Consider the following 21,870-nt stretch of genomic DNA (forward strand, 5'->3'; position numbering starts at 1 on the left):
ATCTCTTCTTGCTATTCTTTGGAACTCTGCATTCAGATGCTTATATCTTTCCTTTTCTCCTTTGCTTTTCACTTCTCTTCTTTTCACAGCTATTTGTAAGGCTCCCCAGACAGCCATTTTGCTTTTGCATTTCTTTTCCATGGGGATGGTCTTGATCCCTGTCTCCTGTACAATGTCACGAACTTCATTCCATAGTTCATCAGGCACTCTATCTATCAGATCTAGGCCCTTAAATCTATTTCTCACTTCCACTGTATAATCATAAGGGATTTGATTTAGGTCATACCTGAATGGTCTAGTGGTTTTCCCTACTTTCTTCAATTTAAGTCTGAATTTATTTTTATTTTTCTAGGCTCCAAAATCACTGCAGATGGTGACTGCAGCCATGAAATTAAAAGACGCTTACTCCTTGGAAGGAAAGTTATGACCAACCTAGATAGCATATTCAAAAGCAAAGACATTACCTTGCCAATAAAGGTCTGTCTAGTCAAGGCTATGGTTTTTCCTGTGGTCATGTATGGATGTGAGAGTTGGACTGTGAAGAAGGCTGAGCACCAAAGAATTGATGCTTTTGAACTGTGGTGTTGGAGAACACTCTTGAGAGTCCCTTGGACTGCAAGGAGATCCAACCAGTCCATTCTGAAGGAGATCAGCCCTGGGATTTCTTTGGAGGGAATGATGCTACAGCTGAAACTCCAGTAATTTGGCCACCTCATGCAAAGAGTTGACTCACTGGAAAAGACTCTGATGCTGGGAGGGATTGGGGGCAGGAGGAGAAGGGGATGACAGAGGCAGGATGGCATCACTGACTGGATGGATGTGAGTCTGAGTGAACTCCAGGAGTTGGTGTTGGACAGGGAGGCCTGGCGTGCTGTGATTCATGGGGTCGCAAAGAGTCAGACACGACTGAGTGATCTGATCTGATCTGAACAGAGACATCTAGAAAACCTCAAAGAAAGGAAAACTAGGAAGTATTGTGAATTAAAATGAAAATAAGACATATCAGAATTTAAGGGATATCGGTAAAACAGTATTTGGGGGAAATTTTATACCACTAAGTACTTATGTTAGAAAAAAGTCTTAAACTTTCTACCCTGAACAGCCAAAAAAAAAAAAAAACAAAGTAAATTAAACTGAAAATAAGCAGAAAAACAGAAACAAAGATCAGAGCAGAAGTCAATCAAACAGAAAACAAAACACAACAGAGAAAATAAGTGAATACAAAAACCGGTTCTACATAATCCATAAAGTTGTTAAGTCTGCAGCTGCTCAGTACTCAGTCGTGTCCGATTCTTTTGTGACCCCATGGACTACAGCCCACCAGCTCCTCTGTCCATGGGATTCTCTACGGAAGAATACCGGAGTGGGTTGCCATTTCCTTCTCTATGGGATCTTCCCCACCCAGGGATGGAACCCAGGGTTCTTACATCTCCTGCACTGGCAGACGGGTTCTTTACCACTAGCGCCACCTGGGAAGCCTAGCCATAATAATTAGGAAATAAAAGATAGAAAACACAAATTACCAGTCACAAGTAACAGAGGTGACTGAAGAATCACTGCCGGCTCTAAAGACAATAAAATGTTATGAAACTATTCACGCCCACAAATTCAACAGTTTAGATGAAATCGACAAATGTCTTAAAAGACATAAACTATCAAAGCTCACTCCATAAGAAGTACTTCCTCTGAGAAACAGCTATCCCACGTCTGTTAGAGAAAATGAATTTGTAAACATCCTGCCAATAAGAAAACTCTAGACCCAGATGACTCACTGATAAATTCTACCAAACAATTAAAGAAGGAATACTACCAATTCTATGCAAATCCTTCCAGAAAATATAAGAGGGAATACTTTCTAAGTCATTCCTTGATATCAGCATTTACCTTAGTATTAATACCAAAATTAAAGACAAAAAGACTATAGATATTACTGATATTACTCATGAATGTAGATGCAACTATTCTACATAAAGTGTTAACAACTGGAATTCAGTAAGATAAATAAAAGGATAATACATTGTGACTAAGTTGGGTTTATCACAGAAATTATTGGTTTTTTAGTCGCTAAGTCATGCCCAACTCCTCTGTGACCCCATGGACTGTGGCCTGCCAGATTCCACTATCTGTGGGATTTTCCTAGCAAGAATACTGGAATGAGTTGCCGTTTCCTCCTTCAGGGGATCTTCCCAACCCAGGGATTGAACCCACATTTCCTACATCGGCAGGCAAGATTCTTTACCACTGAGCCACCAAGGAAGCCCATCACAGAAACATAACTGCCTTAATATTAAAATAAAATTAATGCAACTCACAACCACCACCACCATTCTAGCAAACTAAAGAAGAAAAACTGTAAGATCATCTCAATAGACAATTTAGAGGAGAAAGGATAGTTTTTCCCACAAATGGTACTGAAGCAACTGGATATCCACATTCAAAAGTGAACTCAGATCCATACTCTGTATCTTATAAAACAACTAACTTAAAATAGATCATAGACCTACGTGTAAAACTTAAAACTATAAAACTCCTGGAAGAAAACAAAATCTTTGTGACTTTGCATTAGGCAAAAGTACAGTCCATAGCAACTAATAAATAAATGCAACATCATCAAAAGTTTTAAACGCTCTCTGAAGGACACTTTGAAGGGAATAAAAAGACAAGCCACAAAGGCTGGAAGAAAACATTTGCAAAGCAGATATCTAAGGATCTGTATCCAAAATAACAAGATCTAGCTAGGATATAAAGGAAATGGAACTCTTGTATATCATAAGTGGGAATGCAAAAAAACATAGCCACTCTGGAAAGAAGTTTGTCCGTTTCCCCAAAAGTTAAATATATACCTGTCATAAGACCCAGGCACTACACTCTTAGGATTCACGCAAGAGAAACGAACACCTCGGTGCTCAGTTGTGTCTGGTTCTTTGTGACCCCATGGACTGTAGCCTGCCAGGCTCCTCTGTGCCTGGAATTTTCCAGGCAAGAATATTGAACTGAATTGCCATTTCCTTCTCCAGGAGATCTTCCCACCCAGGGATCAAACACCAGTTTCTTGTATCCCCTGCACTGGCAGGAGGATCCTTTACCACTGGCGCCACCTGGGAAGCCTACGTTCACTCAAAAGATTAATTACACAAAGATGTTTAGCAGCTTTATTTATAACAGCCAAAAGCAACAAATGATGCAAGTATCTATTAACAGGTAAATGGATGAAAGAAGAAATTTGTGGTATATCCATAAAAAGCAACACCAGTTAGCATCAAGAAGGAATGGACAACTGGTGCTTGCTACAACACAGGTGAATCTCAAATTATACCAAGTGAAAGAACCCAGATTTTTTTTTACTTTTTTGCCATGCAGCATGTGGGATCCCAGAACCCTGACCAGGGATGGAACCAGTGCCCCCTGCGTTGGAAGAGCCTAGTCTTACCCTCTGGACCACCAGGAAAGTCCAAGAACCCAGATTTTTAAAAGTACATGCTGTATGACTCCATTTCTATGAAATTACAGGAAATGTCAATCAATGTATAGTGACAGAAAGCAAGCCAAGAGGTTTGCCCAGGGATGAGGGAATGAGAAGAGTGAGAGAGAGCGAATTCAAAGGGGCTTGAGGAACCCCTGATGGCAGGTTCACCATCCGGGCTTTGCTGACGGCGTCACAGATGTACATGCACATCAAACTTGTCCAAAGATATTTTATGAATATATGCAGTTTCTTGTACATCAATTACACTTCAATAAAACCGCTTTGCAAAACAGATGCAAAAATATATTTACAGACTATGCTCCCCCTACATTTCAGTTTTTACTGAATAAATTTCACTTGGAACATTAGATAAGTGGAAGGTGTACAGGGTGTTATTTTGATAATTCATATATTGTGAGGTGATAACTGATTTAGCAGTATTCATCACATCACCTAATTACAGTCCACTGCTGTCTACAGCCGTTATACTGTGCATTACATCTCTGTGGCCTGTTTACCTCCCATTACAGGTCTGTCTCCGTTAACACCGGTCTCATCCTTCCACCAGGCCCCTCCAGCCACTATGTTATCTTACATACAATGTATGATGCTGCAGCGCGCGCACGCACACGCACACGCACACACACACACGCGCGCACACACACACGCGCGCACACACACACACACACACACACACCGACAACTGGAGACAGTAGAACTAAACCTGAAAAGCACTGGTGAAGAGAAGCTGTTCTCTGGCTTCCTCTCTCTCCCCTTCATCCCCTATACTCAAAGAAGAAAAATAAAACGAATTACACCACAGACTAAATAAAGAAAAAGACGACGCAATCAAAACGCAAAGCTCTGGTTTTGCTTCAAAACGGGATCAAGGAGGAAGGAGGGATAAAGGAAACTGTTTATCTGTCAGAGAATGAAAGTTAAAGGGTTCTGAAAAGAAAAGAAAAGGGGGTGGGGGATGAGATCGCTTAGAAATCCCATAGCGAGTGCTTCATTTCCAATAAAAATGAATTCGTATCTAAATATCTTCACGCTACTTACATCATCGCTGTATGTCTAGCCAACCAATGCAGCATAAAAAAATAAGAATTATTGGGTGTTTTTAGGTTTGTTTTTTTTAATTTTGGCTGCTCTGGGTCTTCCTTGCGGCTCGCGGGCTACTTCCGGTGTCACACAGGCGCAGTAATCACTGTTCACGGGCTTGGATACCCTGCAGCATGTGCGATCCTAGTTCCCTGACCAGAAATCGAATCCCAGCGGCCCGCATCGGAAGGCGGATTCTTCACCACTAGACCACCTCAGAAACCCCTTAACTATTGTTTTATTACTGTTAACGCTGGGGAAGCGGTAATAAAAATGACAAGATTCCCACATACAATACACACTATATTGAGTCACCACATCGGTCAGCTTCTCATCCAACGTGAGACATTTTGCACACCTGGGGGCAGGGGAGACCCTCTCGTTGTCCCAGCATTTGGGGAATTACTGGAACTCCCTGGAGGAGGAAATGGCAACCCACTCCAGTATGCTTGCCTGGAGAATCCCACCGACAGAGGAGCCTGGCGGGCTACAGTCCAAGGGGTTGCAAAGAGTTGGACATGACTGAGTGCACAAGCATGATACATTTTGTCTTTTCTATTTGGCCCCTTTTTTAAAGTCCTTATCTTTTCTGAGACACACTCAAAGATTTATGAGTGCAGCAATATGATGGTTTAGAAAATCTCTAAAGTATTATCCCCAAAACGTGGCAGTAGGGAGACTGACGAAACAAGAAGTGTCGAATGTTGAAAACTGAAGAAGCAGGATACTGGGGCGATGAGAAGTCATTATATTCATCTTCAAGCCTATATGTTTGAAATTTTTAAATATAAAATACGTACTATCAGTTGACTCTAATGTGCTTGTTGGAACCCAAATAGCATTTCTCTGAAAAATAATCCTGTGTGTTGGTTAAAAAGAACTCGTGCTGGGGAGGCAGTGCCATTTGACTGCCAGACAAAAATCAAAGTCCCCCGCAGACCCAGAGCCGAGGAACCACAGCTGCGACTATTTCCCATTCCTTTGCTCCATGTACTTGTCCTTCATCTAACCTCCAGCTTTGTGATCACTCAGTTCCTTTATTTTTTCAAGGAAGTGAATGCTCATAGAAATGCTGAACCTTCTTGGCACTCGATAGCAAAAATGTGAAACTCAAAGTTCATCTTTAAAAAACACCTCATCAATTAAACTTCTTTTCAAATAGCTTTGTATCTTTGTGTCATTATCATAAGTGTTTAACTTCACAGGGTTTACATTTAAATTAAGATATCTTCACTTTAGCCTACAACACAAAGAAAAGATTCAATGAATGTTAATAAATAGCCTTCTTCCTCACTGTTTCAGAGCATTTAATTCCGAAAACTCACATCCGCATTTCAAAACCCAAGTCTCTTCCAATTCTCTTCAGTTGCAATCGATCTGTCAGCTGATGTTCACTGACTATGGACCACACTTCCTGGAGCATCACATTAGGTACCTCATAGTTTATACTTGCATATAAACTTTCACTTTTGAGTTGCACATGCAGAGTCAACATTGGCTGTGTGTTAGACACAGTCTGCTCTTCCCCCCGCTACCAAGAGAAGCTCACCTCAAATACTGTTTCAGGGCACTTGTTATTGTCTTCACTTCCCAATCGACGGAATTCTCCAGGTCTACCTCGTTGCAGGTCTTCACGTCTAGTGAGCAAGCAAGGAAGAAACAAATATTAAAACCTGACCATTCAGAGGCCCTCTTGACGGCCTGACAATGCTTAGATTCTTAAACAGCCAAACCACAAATATTGAGTTCTGCGGTTTCCTATAAAAAACATTACATACAATTTCTTATCATATTACAAGCCATGTTCTATTCTCAGACATTTCTAGCACTTCAGAAAATCTGTAGTGGAGATCAAAGTAAAAGGGTAAGGGTTGGGCTAGGAGTATGGAAGATCTTAAAAAAGCATTTCAGTATTCACAACTGCAAAGCATAGATCGCTATTACTACTACTATTATAAGATGCTACTCAGCAGCCATGGCTTATAGCATGTGACATACGAAGTGCCTACATATCTGAACTTGCTTCGGGTGGCATTATTGTTATCACACTGTGTTATGACAGGGGAAACAGCACCCTTAATGTTAAAATTACTACGAGAAGATCAACAACTCAGTGGAGAAGAAGGAAGCTAAGTCTGGTCCCACACTTCTAAGGTTTGCACTCATCATACTATCTCTCCAAAGACTAATACATGATCAACCAAAACAGAAATATGATGACACACAAACTTAAAAAGTCTTTTATGAGTAATCTTTCCTATTAACATTACAATTTATACTCTCATCCAGGAGGTATTTATTAGAAGCCGCTACAAAACATTTCTGACATTCATGCTAAATTGGTTTTCTTTGTCCTGGAATTAATAACGTGTTTCTTCCAAATGCCCTTTCAAATACCTAGTAAGCTCTAAAGACATAAAACATGCACTAAAAAAAGAACAAGAAGAGTTGAAGGAGAAGGGGCAGGAGAGGGAGGAGGAGATGGAATGTACAGTTGGTTTTGAAAAGGAAAAAGTCAGTTCTGAAATTTAAAAAGAAGGATGGTGGGGAAAGCAAGCATTCTGAGTGTGGTGGCATCTCCAAGCCTTGGAAGGCTGTGACCCAGTGGCAGGGAAGAGAGTGAGTCAAAGGATCACATGCCTAGGCTTAAGTCCCGCTGCAAACCTGACCAGCCTCATCACTCCAAGTCAGTTCTAACCTATCTAACGTCAGCTCTTCCTGTGCTCAGTGGAGGTGATATAAGCGCTCTATTGAGAGCATCAGTCAATCAGGGCTGTATGCAGACTTCCATGAATCATTAAATGTGCAGGTAATCACCAGAGCTGAGTCACCGAAAGTATAAGCATTCTACCCAAAGAGAGAAGCAGTAAATGGGTTATGATGAATGACATCAGTCAATCAGCAGAAACTGCTTTGAGTTTCTACACTCCAACCATGCAAAGGAGAAAATAAGAGATTTGTGAAAGAGACTTATTTCCCCCTCATTCCAGAATGTTTCAACTAAGATTCCCCAAAAAACTAGTCGTTTCAGGGTTTTTTTCCTTCATTGCACTATATTTGTCTAAATATACAAGGAAACACTTTGTTGGTATACCCTTTTCAAATTAAAGCTCAAAAAAGAAAATCCTGTTCAAACGGAACAGTGCATTAAGTCACGCGTGCCTCTTAAAAGAGAAAAGATGCGTGACAACACAATGCTACCCTCAAATTTTTCGAAAATAAAGTAAAACAGGAAATGATGGTTATTTCACAGCCGTAACATCAGATATATGAAGTCAATTACTCAAAAGTCTAGAGACTTTTTAAAGCACTTCAACAGCTCTTGATTACAGCAACTGACAGCAAGATGCAATAAACTACAACAATGGCAATTGACACTGATTACATTTTGATCGGTTCCTACAATTCAGAACTCATTTGTTACTGCGCTTGTCAGAAAAGCCACAGATACATTCAAGAAATCAAATTAAGCACCCTGATTAAAGGTGCAATCCTTCATAACTAGGACTAAATAATTCTGCTCTAAAGGCTTTGCCAACCAATTACTGCAGTAACTGAATATTCTCTCTCTCATTAAATCAATTATTTAAATCTCATACAAGTCAGATAACATTTTCAATCAACTTGCTACCAGCAAATCACCATTTTAAAATCCAGGAGGCTTCGAAAGGAAATCTTTCACTTTCAGCTTTTGATGATTATTTTATATTTTGAGAATCATAGTCTTTCTATGGGAAAATAAGCCACCTTTTGCATTTATGGAATAAAAAGGAGCTGTCACAATAGAAACCAATGACTACATGGTGTCCATGGTATTACTCCTCCATTAAATTGTCACTGTTTTCAAATAACTCAATCACCCATCCCTAGCAGCTCTTGAAAATCTGTGGATGCACTGGGACTAGATAAATTTGTTAGTAACTTATTTGGGATTCAAACTTAAAAATGCATTTAGACAGTTCAATTAGAATATATGCTCTACTACAAATAAGGTAGAAATTCTGTTCCTTCTCTGGCCAAGGAATATTACACCACATGGATTAGTTTAAAACCTACACTAGTGAGCAGAGACACAAAGAGTTGACTTTGTATTTGGATAGACGTTTCATAATTACATAACCAGTGGTCATTTTTCTTTTTGAAACTGGAAACTTGCAGCCCAGCCCGAAGTGCTGACATCTTACTGGACACTGACTTGGGTCCTAAAGTACTTGAAGATGCACAGTGCCTGAATGAGTTTTGAGAATATTCTTTATAACCCAAAACCAGAATCTTTTTCAGCTCCATTAGTTTGCTTTTCCCCTCAACCTATGTGAAAAGTTGTCCTACAAAGTAAGCAACACAATAGGCTTATGGTAAAAATAACTCCAAATCAATTTGATTTCTGGCTTTCTGTGGTTCTATGTCTTAAATAAATAAAATCACCCAGCTGTTTCTGCAAATTAAATTTAGAAACAGAAGATTCACCAGCACACACAAGTTACCACTGATTTCCCCAGCACTGCTCTGCTGCTCTCACTCCACCGTGGAGAAGGAAGCCCACAGGACAACTGTAACTCAGCTCGGTTCCAGCCTCCCAATAGCGACCACAGCTCATCTGTTACATCCTCACCCCACTTACTAAAATTCCATGACTCACCCAAAGACACCTCATCTGCTGTTTCTCCTTGCCTTTCCCAACTGCCTCGAGTTTCTCATAAAAAACAAACCAACCAACCAAAAAACTTCTAACAGACTATGTGTGCCCTCTATTAGAGAAAAAAGAAGAGGAAGAAGGAGGAAAAGAAAAACACGTGTAAGGGGAAGGCAGGCACTGAGGCATGTGTGTGTGGAACCTGAAGAAGCATGGTCCGAGGGGACGCTGGGAGGCTGCTGCAAAACTCAGCAGCCCGCAACCTTCTGCCCAGGGGATGGAGAAGGACCAAGACAAACAACTATCCTCACCAGGGGGGAAGGCAGCTTCCCCCTCCCTACCTCACCTGGAGGAGTAAAACAATGTGTCTGTTTAGAGGGCCTTAATGGTCAACTGCCATCAGGATTTCATGGGTGGTGGAGAGAGGAGAAGGAAGGGGAGAGGCAAACAGGAATGGGGAAGGGAGGATGGAGAGGAAGAGGAGGAGGGGAAGGAAGAGGAGGAGGAAGAAGAGAGAAATATTTCCCTCTGTTGCAATCTTAAATGTGAAGACTGCAAACATACCCAAGAGAGACAAGCAGAGAAATATATGCAAGATATTAAGCATGCACCCTTCTCTTAGAAATCATCACAAACATTTAACACAGGAATATTTAAAAAGTACAGAAACACAAAAATATTTTACATAAAAATGGCAATAATAGAAAAATAATAGCAAAGTATATGACTGGTTCTTCAGAATGACAAAGAACCAGGACAAAGGAAAAAAAAAAAAACACAGAAATTCCTGTCAGAAAATATAAAACAACTTAGAACTTTTTCTCAGATTCTTAAGAAGTTATATTAGTCTTCATTTCTGCAAAGAAAAAATACATTATGAACAAAAACACTTTGAAAACAATCAAATTTGAAATAAATATTATCTAGAGGAACAGAAATTTAAAAAAATAACTGCCTAAAAATGTTAAAACTTAGTAAATCTGAGGAAGGGTTATCGTGGGACTCCGTTGTACGATAGCTGCAATTATTCTGTAGGCTTGAGACTATTTCAAAATGAAAAAAAATTGTTTGTTAAAAATAAATGAATAGATACATATTTTTTAAAAATAATTACCTAATATCACAAACAGGCAAAATTAACATAATTAATAAGTTATACGAGGGAAAAACAGATTGGTACAATAGAGCAAAGTTAAAAATCTGGCAGACTCACCCAATTTTTTCTATTTAACACATATAACTTTGAAAGAGTGTAGAGAGGTTGGGAAAGGTTAGAAAGAAAAAACATCTATGGGATAGAATGTACACAACTATTCAGAAATTCTAAAATTCTTTTTCTGAAAAAGCATAAATTAGTTCAATTTGTACACTTGCTGAATCAGCAAGAAAGGAAAGAAACATCTTAAGGCCATCTTGAAATTCATTTGAAAACAGTGAATGAATCTAAGAACTAAAGTTTGAGTTGGTAACACAAAGTAACAAAAAATGATATTAATGCTAATAAAAATCCAAAGTTTGTGACTGATCAACTTCAAATTCATACTAGGAATTATTTAGAGATGAAGTAAAATAAATTTATCTAGTACTGTTCCCTTAAATGCTTTACTTAATAAGAAAAATAACAAGTCAGTATCTTTGTCTTGTGTTAATTCTCTGATTTTCTCTGATGGCAGAATAATATTACTGAAAACACAGCATTTCTTTTGCCAGCAACTTAAATGTGGTGGTGTCACGCTTGTGTCCTGGACTTCTCTACCCTGAGTCTCATGGAAAGTGAAAACAGTTTTCCAGGTCATGAATTTTTAAGGGTTTAGATATTTTAAACACCTTGCAAGTGAAGGACTGTCTTGGGACATTTCCCACAAGCACAGCAAAGCACCACCCGGGTCTAGGGATGCTGATGATCATGTGGGCTTTTATGAGATTAAGAACAAATTTGGAGGCAGCTTAACACCTCAGGGTGACCACAGGGACAGGCACTTGTTCGAGCTGCCCTTGAACATGAACGAGAAGATAGTAAAATGACCCTAGGATCCTTATGACCCATTCACTGCCAAGTGGGCCTTTCAGCCAAATCTCCCTTTCTGATACCAACAAAGTCTTCCAGTTCTAATCACTATAACACCATCTTGGAAATGAGAGAAGTGTTTCTAATTTTAAAATTAACTAAAAGCAGATGCTGTTGTCCCATTAAACTCTGCCAGCTGCTACTGAACCACTGGCAACCTGAGTCTATTTAATTTGGAGCCCACTAATGGTAAAAAGGAAAATCTGACTGCCAAAACTGCACACCCAAGTTAAACCAGAGAGGCAGAAAATGAAAACAGCTCATGAAAAGCGAATGTATTCTAATAAGGCTCTTCCAAGTGATGACGAGCCATTTTTCCTGTGGTTAATATCTAAAAAAAGGGTTGTTGCTTATTAAATCCTGAATTCAAACACAGCCAAACGAGCAATGCTATCTGTAACACCCCAGTTGATTTTATGCAGCTCGGTTCAAGCTTTCTCAAAGTGAGCCTTTGCAACACTTTAAGAGGTAGACAGGTTTAAATGCATTGATAGAACACCTGAGGGTACTGTTAATATTGATTAAAGTGAGATAGCAAATTAATTAACATTTAGCAAGGTCATAATGACAGATCGGTTTGACACATGGGCCCTGAAGCCTGATGAGTTCTCATCACCCCCCAGGAGGTAGCCTGCTTGGGGCTAGGGTGCAGGGAGAAGTGGGGCCTTTTACAGGTGGCACCGAGCTGACAGCAGAGTGTAATGTAAAAACACTTTGTCATTCGCATAATGTCTGGGGTAATGAAATGAATTCACTTTCTGGCTTCCTCTTGTCTGCGGTGCCAAAGAACACTGTGTTATCAGCACAGATGGAGAAGGCATGGTTCTGGAGAAGAGCCTGATACAAACAAGCCAGTGTGAATACCAATGAATCCCTGAGAATCAGACCCTCGCTGTCGAGTGACAGCTGGGGAGCTCCAGAAAAACGAACATGTCCCTGTGGTCTTGTCCAACCAAATGTACTGTCAAGACTGCACAGGCAATTTGGAAGCCAGGCGAATCAGAAGCCTGGCTTTTCCTTTCCTGGGAGAAGCAAGCAGAAGACATTCACCCGTGAGCTGTCTTCTTTTCTTCCTCCCTTTCTTAGTAAGAGAGGCCTGAGCAAACACTAATCGACTTATCTGAGCCAACTCTGCTCAGGAGAAAACTCCTGGAGGCAGTAGAACAGAATGGATTTCTGAGTTATGTTACTATGAAACATTAAGTTGTAAAGTCAACGAACATCAACAAATAACGCATGGAAAATGATTAGAAAAGAGGCATACCCATCAACATACTCAGAAGTCTCTGGACCTTTGAACTCACCCCCACAACTCTATACAATCCTTGGTCGTTTATACCTATTGGAAGAGAAAAAATGTTAGCAAAATACAGACATTCAAATCTGAAAAGCTGTCGACACACAGTTGCACACAGAATTCTTGCTAGCTCACATTAACAGCATTCCTGTCGCCTATAAAAATAATGTTTGACAAGAGTGTTTACCAACTTGTCTTAGCAGCTTGGTATTCAAGAGTTACAGCTGGAAAAAAATAAAACAAAGTTCCATGTGGACAAAATGTAAGGAGTAAGCAGTAAATGAAAAAACATTAGCTAAGCAGTCGTCACACACACCAATGCAATTTGTAAAGATGCACTGTATCTTCCGCATTTCCTATGTTTAGGTATTCTTGAGATTGTTCTTGACAAGTTTTAGCCTTTTAAAAATAATATGGTGCTGACTGGTACATAGAAAGAAATTGTTTGGATGATTCTTGAAGACCAAGGAAATCACTTAATCAAAAGTAAGGCAAAATTTGTTTTCTTTTGTGTTTCCTTTAGGGCAGTACATGCATTGTCCAGAGAAACACTAAAACTCCAAATGAGGATCACATCAAAATTATATATCAAAATGAAACAAATCACTGCATTCTCCCTCTGTGGAGACCTGGAAACAAAGTATCTCAAAGTACAACAGACAAGAAATAAAGGCAAGAAAATGTATCAGCAAATGTAACTCAGTATGTTGGACACATGATTGTTTGAATTCTGATGTGAACAGGCAAAAAAGGACATTTTTTAAGCAATCAGGAAACTTGGAGTGGCATTAGGGTTATGTAAGAAAATGTCTTTATTGTTCATGTTGCATATTGAAAGGAGTAAGAGTAATCTATCTTAGATATGCTTGAAGGAGGAGGAAGGGAAAGATGAGGAGACTAGTAAAATCTTGAAAATTTTTGAGTCTGCACAAGAATGCAGAGTTCATTGTGCCCTCTTATCTTTTCTGGGCTTGAAATTTCCATAATAAAATCATGACTTCCAAAAAATGTGATTTAATATCTTTATTTCTTAAAAGAGGGAAACTCTGTGTGTTTATTTTCTGCACCACAAACGCTAAAACTAACAAGAACCGGACTGGCTGGCCAGGAGGTCATAGCTCTAATCCGCAGTTTCCAACACAAAACACCGCACCAAAAAGGCCAAGGAACCCAAGGGAACTTCTCTTTTTTTTTTTTTGGCCTCCCTGTATGGTGACAAGTGTACCAGCCAGAGTCTAAAGAACTGGATTCAAGTCACAGCCCAGTCACTCCTGAGTTCTGAGACCCAGGGCAGGCCAGGAACCTTCTCTGAGCCTCGACGCTGCCTCCAAGGTCAGGACAGTGTCTCTCCCCATGTACTAACTAGCATGGTGATACAGGCCAGGTCTCTTGGCCTTCCTTAATTAATAGAAATTGACTAAGGCCAGAGAAGAAATTCAGGCAAGGCTTTACTGGGGCCCCTGCTGTAGTATGGGGGAGCAAGAACAAATAACAGGTTCCCCAGCTCACTGCCCGAGGTGGGGGGAGAGCTGGTTCCTTACACAGGTGAGGGTAGGGGCGGGCCCAGAGGTTGGGTTGGGGGGTGGCTTAGGTGGTCTGCCCACCCTTTTGGTGTCCATGTGTGCAGAGGGGCGTGTGCTTTTGCTTCCTGGCTCTTCAGAAGTAGCAGTTAGATTTTTTTGGTCTTTTTGTATCCTGTTGCCCATGATTTGCGCCAACTGAGCACGCATGCAGTTATTTTCAGTCCCTTACAGTTTCTCTGAGCTGAAGCTCCAATACTTTGGCCATCTAATACAAAGCCGACTCATTGCAAAAGACCCTGAAGATTGAAGGCAGGAGGAGAAGGGGACAACAGAGGACGAGATGGTTGGACGGCATCACCAGCTTGATAGACATGAGTTTCAGCAAGTTCCAGGAGATGGTGAAGTACAGGGAAGCCTGGCGTGCTGCAGTCCAGGGGGTCACAAAGAGTTGGACATGACTGAGTGACTGAACAACAACAGTTTCCTTGTATTTGACAAAGACAAAACAATGTTTCTTTGTCTCAAGGAGACATTTGTCCAGGTACAAGCATTGCAGCAAAGGGTCCCAGGTCCCAGTCTGTCTCACTGGGAGAACACAAATGATACATACATGTGCCCTGCTTATTATAACACACCGCATACACCATGCTTCATTACTCCTTACAAAACTGAGCATTTCTGTTCCTTCTGTTTCACTTTTTGGCCTTTACTTCTCCTTGTGTGCATGCTCAGTTGATTAGTCATATCCAACTTGTTGTAACCCTAAGAACTGTAGCCCGCCGGGCTCCTCTGTCCTTGAGATTCTCCAGGCAAGAATACTGGAGTGGATTGCCATTTCCTCCTCCGGAATATCTTCCTGAACCAGGGATGGAACCTGAGTCTCCTGCATCTCCTACATTAGCAGGCAGATTCTTTTACCACTGAGCCACCTGGGAAGCCCTTACGTCTCCTCACTCAGCTTCAAACTTCTGAATGCCCTGTTTGTCTGTTACATGTCCCCCAAAACTCATATGTTGACGTCCTAAACCCCAGTATCCCAGAATGTGACAGTTTTGGTAACCAAAGTCTTTAAAAGAGGTGGTTAAGTTAAAACAAGGTCATAAGGGCAGGTCCTGATCCAATAAGACTGGTGTCCTTATAAGCAGAGGTCAAGCCTCAGACACACAGAAGGAAGACACTGTGGAAACGGAGGGAGAAGACAGCCGTCTGCAAGCCCAGAGGAGGGGCTCTACAGGAGAAACCAGCATGCCAACACGCTGTCCCGGATCTCCAGCCCCGAGAACGATGAGAAAAGAAATTTCTGTGGCTTAAGACCCCCAGTCTGTGGTCCTTGAGTATGGCGGTCCCAGTAAACAGACACACCTTCTTTCTGGATTTCCTCTAGAGCTCAAAGAACCAGGGTGGCCAAGGTTGGCCCTTCAGTCTCTACACGGATGTTCAGAAGGCTCAAGAATCAGAGTAGCCAAGAGGCACCTTTGTGATAGGAAATGCTGAGGGTGGATAAAAATGCACATCAGCCCTGCCAAGAGTTAGAAACACTGTCAAAAAACACAAAAATCAGAGCTTGAACCTGCCAGAGGAAAAAAGACCAGGCCTCACTCCTTTCTTCTCCTAGAGGCTAGAAGGCTATGTCCAGAGAGTTTGAAATACCAGAGTATTTTTTTTTTCAACACTCCTCTATTTAAGAAACCTAAAATAGTTTGGCCTCAAAGCCAGAAGCCAAAAGAGCAAGTCATATTCTGCAGACTAACATGCCCCTCTGAGAAGTGCCTGACAAACGTAGAGAAATAAAGTAAGAATGTTATTTCAGCAACAGTCATCACTCTGTGCTGCTAATTATGATCAGATAATTGATCAAGTTCACATTCATCAACCTAAGAGAAGGAGAGTTAATTTGCTAATGCATAATGAAAGGTGCATGGGGGAATTAATGCTACTCAACATTTTTTTACTTTTTTAAAATAAATTTAAATAAACCTTGTACAAAAGCAACTTGGAAACAGCACATGGACCACGTATACTCCAGTCATGCAGAATTTTGTTTCTTGTCACATTGTCCTTAAAAGCTCTGGACTAAATAATCAGAAAAACTATACCCATGAGCACATGCATGATGTACAAAACACATCGTATAAATAAATTCAAAGAGTATCAGTTCAGTTGCTCAGTTGTGTCCGACTCTTTGCAACCCCATTAATTGCAGCACACAAGGCCTCCCTGTCCATTACCAACTCCCAGAGTTCACCCAAATTCATGTCCATCGAGTCGGTGATGCCATCCAACCATCTCATCCTCTGTCGTCCCCTTCTCCTCCTGCCCCCAATCCCTCCAAGCGTCAGAGTCTTTTCCAATGAGTCAACTCTTCGCATGAGGTGGCCAAAGTACTGGAGTTTCAGCTTTAGCATCATTCCCTCCAAAGAAATCCCAGGGCTGATCTCCTTTAGAATGGACTGGTTGGATCCAGTCCAAGGGACTCTCAAGAGTCTTCTCCAACACCACAGTTCAAAAGCATCAATTCTTCGGTGCTCAGCTTTCTTCACAGTCCAACTCTCACATCCATACATGACCACTGGAAAAACCATAGCCTTGACTAGATAGTCCTTTGTTGGCAAAGTAATGTCTCTGCTTTTCAATATGCTATCTAGGTTGGTCATAACTTTTCTTCCAAGGAGTAAGCGTCTTTTAATTTCATGGCTGCAGTCACCATCTGCAGTGATTTTGGAGCCCCAAAAAATAAAGTCTGACACTGTTTCCACCGTTTCCCCATCTATTTTCCATGAAGTGATGGGACCAGATGCCATGATCTTCCTTTTCTGAATGTTGAGCTTTAAGCCAACTTTTTCACTCTCCTCTTTCATCAAGAGGCTTTTTACCAATCCAAATGTCAAGTCATAGGATTTTTATAACCTCTGCAACTTCTTTCCAAATTTCCCTCTTCCAGCCAGAGGGATCACTATTTCTCATCACTAAGTATTATAATTTTGAAAATTTTCTTTATCTTCTTGCCTTTCACTTTCCGAATTCAACAGACCAATGTCTGCATTTTCTTCACACTTCAGACTAACCTCTGCTTCTTCAACATGGCCTTGAATTTGATGACTGTATGTTGAGCACCCCTAATAGGGACGAACATAACCATAATCCATTCTGAACACCATCATTTTTTTCTACTTTTTATTTTTCAAGTGACTTTGATTATTTTAGGTCTTTCCCATCCACACTTAAGAGTAAGTCATCAAATCAAGTCCAAATTCCTCAGCTGAACAAGCATGTAAGGCATAGACACATAACTCTTCATAACAAGCCTCACCTCACCAACCCATAATTTATTGTAGAATATTCATCTATATCAGAATAGACCCCTGACTATTACCCACAAAAAAACAAATTCATCCCCTCCTCAGGCCCAAGTCCCCTCTGAGGGAGAAGTTCTTCCCTTTCTCTTCATTAATGACTCATCTGCCAAATACTTATTCATCAAATACACGGCGGGTAAAATTCTAGCTGCCCAAGAGTCAACAGGGAGCAAGATAAAGTCCCATCCAGAACTTCAAACTAGAAAAAAAAAAATCCCACCTTTCTTCTGTCACTATCACTGTCACATAGTGATATTTCCTTTAATTACAAATGTTATCTGTTTTGAACTTATGTATTCTTTTTCCATCATTTTTTCCTATTGTTCTATAGTTCACTTGTAACGTGTGTTTGTTTCAACCACACAGCAAATTCACTCAGTTATGTGTATGTATGTGTGTGTGTATATGTATTCTTTTTCAGATTATTTTCCATTCTAGGTTATTACCAGATGTTGACGATAGTTCCCCGTTCCATATGGTAGGTCCTTGTTGCTTATCTAATTTATATACAGCAGTGTGTATCTGTTAACCCAAAACTCCTAATTCATCTCCCCCCCACCACCACCATCTCCTTTGAGAACTATTAAGTTTGTTTCTATGTCTATGAATTTTTTTCTGTGTTGTAAATAAGTTCATTTGTATATTTTGGACTCCATATACAAGTGGTATTAGTCTTTCTCCAACTTCTTCACTTAGTATGATAATCTCTAGGTCTCTCCACGGGGCTGCAGACGGCATCACATTTTATGGCTGAGTGATATTCCACTCTATATATGAACCATGCCCTCTATCCATTCATCTGTCAGCAGGCACTAGGATTGCTTCCACGTGTCAGCCATTATAAACTGTGTTGCTATGAACACTGGGGGGTCCAGGCATCTTTTTTGAATTAGAGTTTCATCTTTTCTAGACATATCCCCAGGAGTGAGACTGACGGGTCATATGGCAGCTCTAATTCTAGTCACAGTTTTCTTTACGGACCCTCCATACCGTTCTCCATAGTGGGTGCACTAATTTAGATTCCTAACAACAGTGTACGAGGGTTCCTTTTTCTCCACACCCTCTGATAGTCCCTTTTTCTGAATCTGACTTATTATTAATTCCTTTTAACATTTGATTACATTTAAAACAAGCCCAAATTCTCCCATTCACAGTTCCCAAAATCAAACATCTGAATGCCTGACCTGACATCAGGTTATTTCGGTCTGCTTTTTCCCCAGTCAGTATGAATATTCATACGTCACTATGTTAAAAGTAGTTTCTACACCAAACCTGTCTAAAGATGCTATATGCTTGACAATGTATGCCCCATACCACCTTTTCTCAAACACGTCCACCTCAGAATTCTCAGATTAAGAACTGTGGACCTGTGTTCCTCCATCTCTCCCCAAATATGTAGACATATTACCTTGAAAAATAGTAGGTTAGCTTTGGTTTGGGGTTTTTTGGTGTGTTTGCTTTCAATAGCCTTCACGGTGCCTTGCATAGATTAGTTGAGGATGGAACAGTATACCTAGGTTGATTTGACTTGAAATTAATTTAGAACTACAGATATAGATTGGACTTGGCCTAAAACAGACATTACACCTAGGAACTAAAAACTCAAATATCCAAGGTATTAATAAACAAAACAACCACTCTCAGAATGGAAGTAAATATTTGCAAATGAAGTGACTCAAAAGGGATTAATCTCCAGAATATATAAACAGCTCATGAAACTTAATATCAAAAAAGTATCAAAAAAATGGGTGGAAGATTTAAATAGACACTTCTCCAAAGAAGACATACAGACTGCTAAAAAGTGAAAAGATGCCCAACTTCACTAATTATCAGACAAGAGCAAATCAAAACTACAATGAGTATCACCTCACACTGTCAGAATGGCCATCTTCAAAAAAAAATCTACAAACAACAAATGCCGGAGAAGGTGTGGAGAAAAGTGCACCCTCCCACACTTGGTGGGATGGGAGCTGTTATAGCAGCTGTGGAAAACGGTACGGAGGCTCCTTCAAAAACGAAACTTAGAGCTACCATATGATCCAGCAATCCCGCTCCCGGGCATATATCCCTAGAAAATCATAATTCAAAAACATGCATGTGCCCTGATGCTCACCGAAGCACTGTTTACAATAGTCAAACATGGAAGCAACCTAAATGTCAGGGAACAGATATAGAGGAACAGATATAGATGTGGTACACATATACAACGGAACGTTACTCAGCCATAAAAAGGACAAAATAATGCCATCTGCAGCAACGTGGACGGACCTAGAGATTGTCACACTGAGTGAAGTGAGACAGAAGAAGACAAATGTCATTATGGTACTGCTTACATGTGGAATCTTTAAAAAGGGTACAAATGGATTTATAAAACAGAGCTATTGGCGTAGAAAACAAATTAATGGTCATGAGGGGTGAGTGAGAAGAGGGATAAATTGAAAGATTGGGACTGACATATACATAGTACTATATATAAAATAAATATCAACAATAATAAGGACCTACTGTACACCACAGAGAACTCTACTCAATACTCTGTAATGACCTATAAGGGAAAAGAATCTAAAAAAGTGTGACTATACATATATACATAACGGATTCACTTTGCTATACACCAAAATTGAACACAACATCGTAAATCAACTATACTCCAGTAAAAAATCTTAAGAAAAACCCAAGGTATTACAACTTTTCCAGCATATCAAAGCTCACTGACACCTGTCATCACCACAATCCTTTCTAACTTTTAACAAAAACCTGGAATCTCATTAGAGTATTTACAGGCCAACAGCTTTTTTTTTTTTAATAAATCAGATTGGTTCTGACCAGTAGCAAAGACAAGGGGAGTGCTCTCCAGTTCACTGATGAGCAGCTGATGACAGCTGTCCCCGGGCACAATGGCCACGGTGAAATCAAACTCGTCTCCCTTCCCCCACCTGCCTCCTCCAATCTCACACAGCTCTGTCAGCGAGCACTGCCCACGTCTTCCTGAAGGAGAGGGGCAAGCAGCAGGAATGAGTCAGGCCTCATCATCCTCTCTGTCTCACTGCTTCCCTTTCCAAATGGTCAGCCCCAGCAAACACTCACACAGCACTCAGGAACCCCAGAGGGCAACCCAGAGGCCCTGGGGGTGGGCTGGAGAATCATGAGAAAAGAAGATGCTTCACCTGACATCCAAAAGAAAATTACATGCAAAAGGGGAAAAAGGAAACTTTCAAGGCTTGGTAAATTCCATTAAAAAACAGAGGTTAGCAGTAAAGGCTGGAAGGACTGACCTGACCAAGTCAACGTGGTAAGAATAAAACAGTGGTGTCTGGAGTCATGGAAGCAGAAGAGAGAAGACAGGTACTCAAAGCACGCACACAGGAAGGCAGACAGGGAGAAGACGACTATAAAATGAACGGAAGGAGAAACGGGGAAGAAAGGAGAGGATCATGGGCTAGAAATTGTATCACATTTAGTTTCCTGTTGATTTCATAACCACTGTTGAGGACTTACTATATTTCAGGCACTGAGGTAGAATACAGTGACGACACAGGGTAACATTTAAAAAGGCATTCAAATTAAAAGAGAAAGAAACTTGGGACTCACACAGTCATAAAGTCTTTTCTTTTGAAAAGCACTTCTCTGGCTTCAGCAGCAGATGCTGAGCCTGAGAGCACACGGCATACCTTTAACAAAGAAACAGAGTCAACTGATACACTGAACCAGTGAGTGATAACTTGATGACTGGCTGGTAACAAGACATGGAGAGAAAGAAACGAAAAAGATTATAATGAGAAAAAAATAACACAATACTGTAAATCACCTATAGTCCAATGTAAAACAAAAACATTTTAAAGAAAAGAAAAAATAGATGTAACTGTACAAAGAAGTAAGGCTCAAACTGAAACATCAACACTTGATGGTTAACAGGCAAAAAATTATTGAAAAGACCTTTCCAGGTGTATGATTCTAAGATCAGGTTCCATGGGTCTACAAAGTAACATTCATTCAGCTCTCACCTACTGAGGGTAACAAGCAGAGTGCTTGGCGTGAACTGAGATAGTTGATCAATATTTACAGAGGAAGTGAAACATTTATTTGCATTTGTGCATGCTGACTACAAGGGTGAAAGGTCATTAATGTTCATGTTCACATTCACATCAAAAGTCTAAAGTGTGCCGTTATTAACAAGGCTCATGTGTATATACATGCATGGACATGCATAAATACAAATATACATGTACATATCCCACCAGCACTGCAAAGACAAATTTCCCTGTGGGCTATATAATGAATAAGCATAAATATTCATGCATATATGTTTTATGTCTTATATATCGTCAAGATTCTGGAAAATAAAAGGGAAAGAGCACCATAGGTGAGATGATTAGGAAAAATTTGTGAGGAAATACCTAACAACGAAGCTTAAGAATGACAGCTG

At 40.3% G+C, this 21,870-nt stretch overlaps 1 protein-coding gene across 2 annotated transcripts in view; it reads right to left on the reverse strand.

Annotated features, from left to right (window-relative positions):
* The window catches only part of ARHGAP10 (Rho GTPase activating protein 10), a 215,870-nt gene that overhangs the window by 129,772 nt on the left and 64,228 nt on the right, over positions 1-21,870 (reverse strand). For both annotated transcript variants that reach the window (XM_010840774.1, XM_010840773.1), the window contains exons 7-8: positions 12,533-12,607; positions 6,117-6,204 (exon numbers count right to left, since the gene is read on the reverse strand). In XM_010840774.1, coding sequence (XP_010839076.1) covers positions 6,117-6,204; positions 12,533-12,607 — 163 coding nt within the window. The remainder of the gene's footprint in view (positions 1-6,116; positions 6,205-12,532; positions 12,608-21,870) is intronic.

This window comes from Bison bison, unplaced genomic scaffold, assembly GCF_000754665.1.
Source record: "Bison bison bison isolate TAMUID 2011002044 unplaced genomic scaffold, Bison_UMD1.0 scf7180017864146, whole genome shotgun sequence".
NCBI lineage: Eukaryota > Metazoa > Chordata > Mammalia > Artiodactyla > Bovidae > Bison > Bison bison.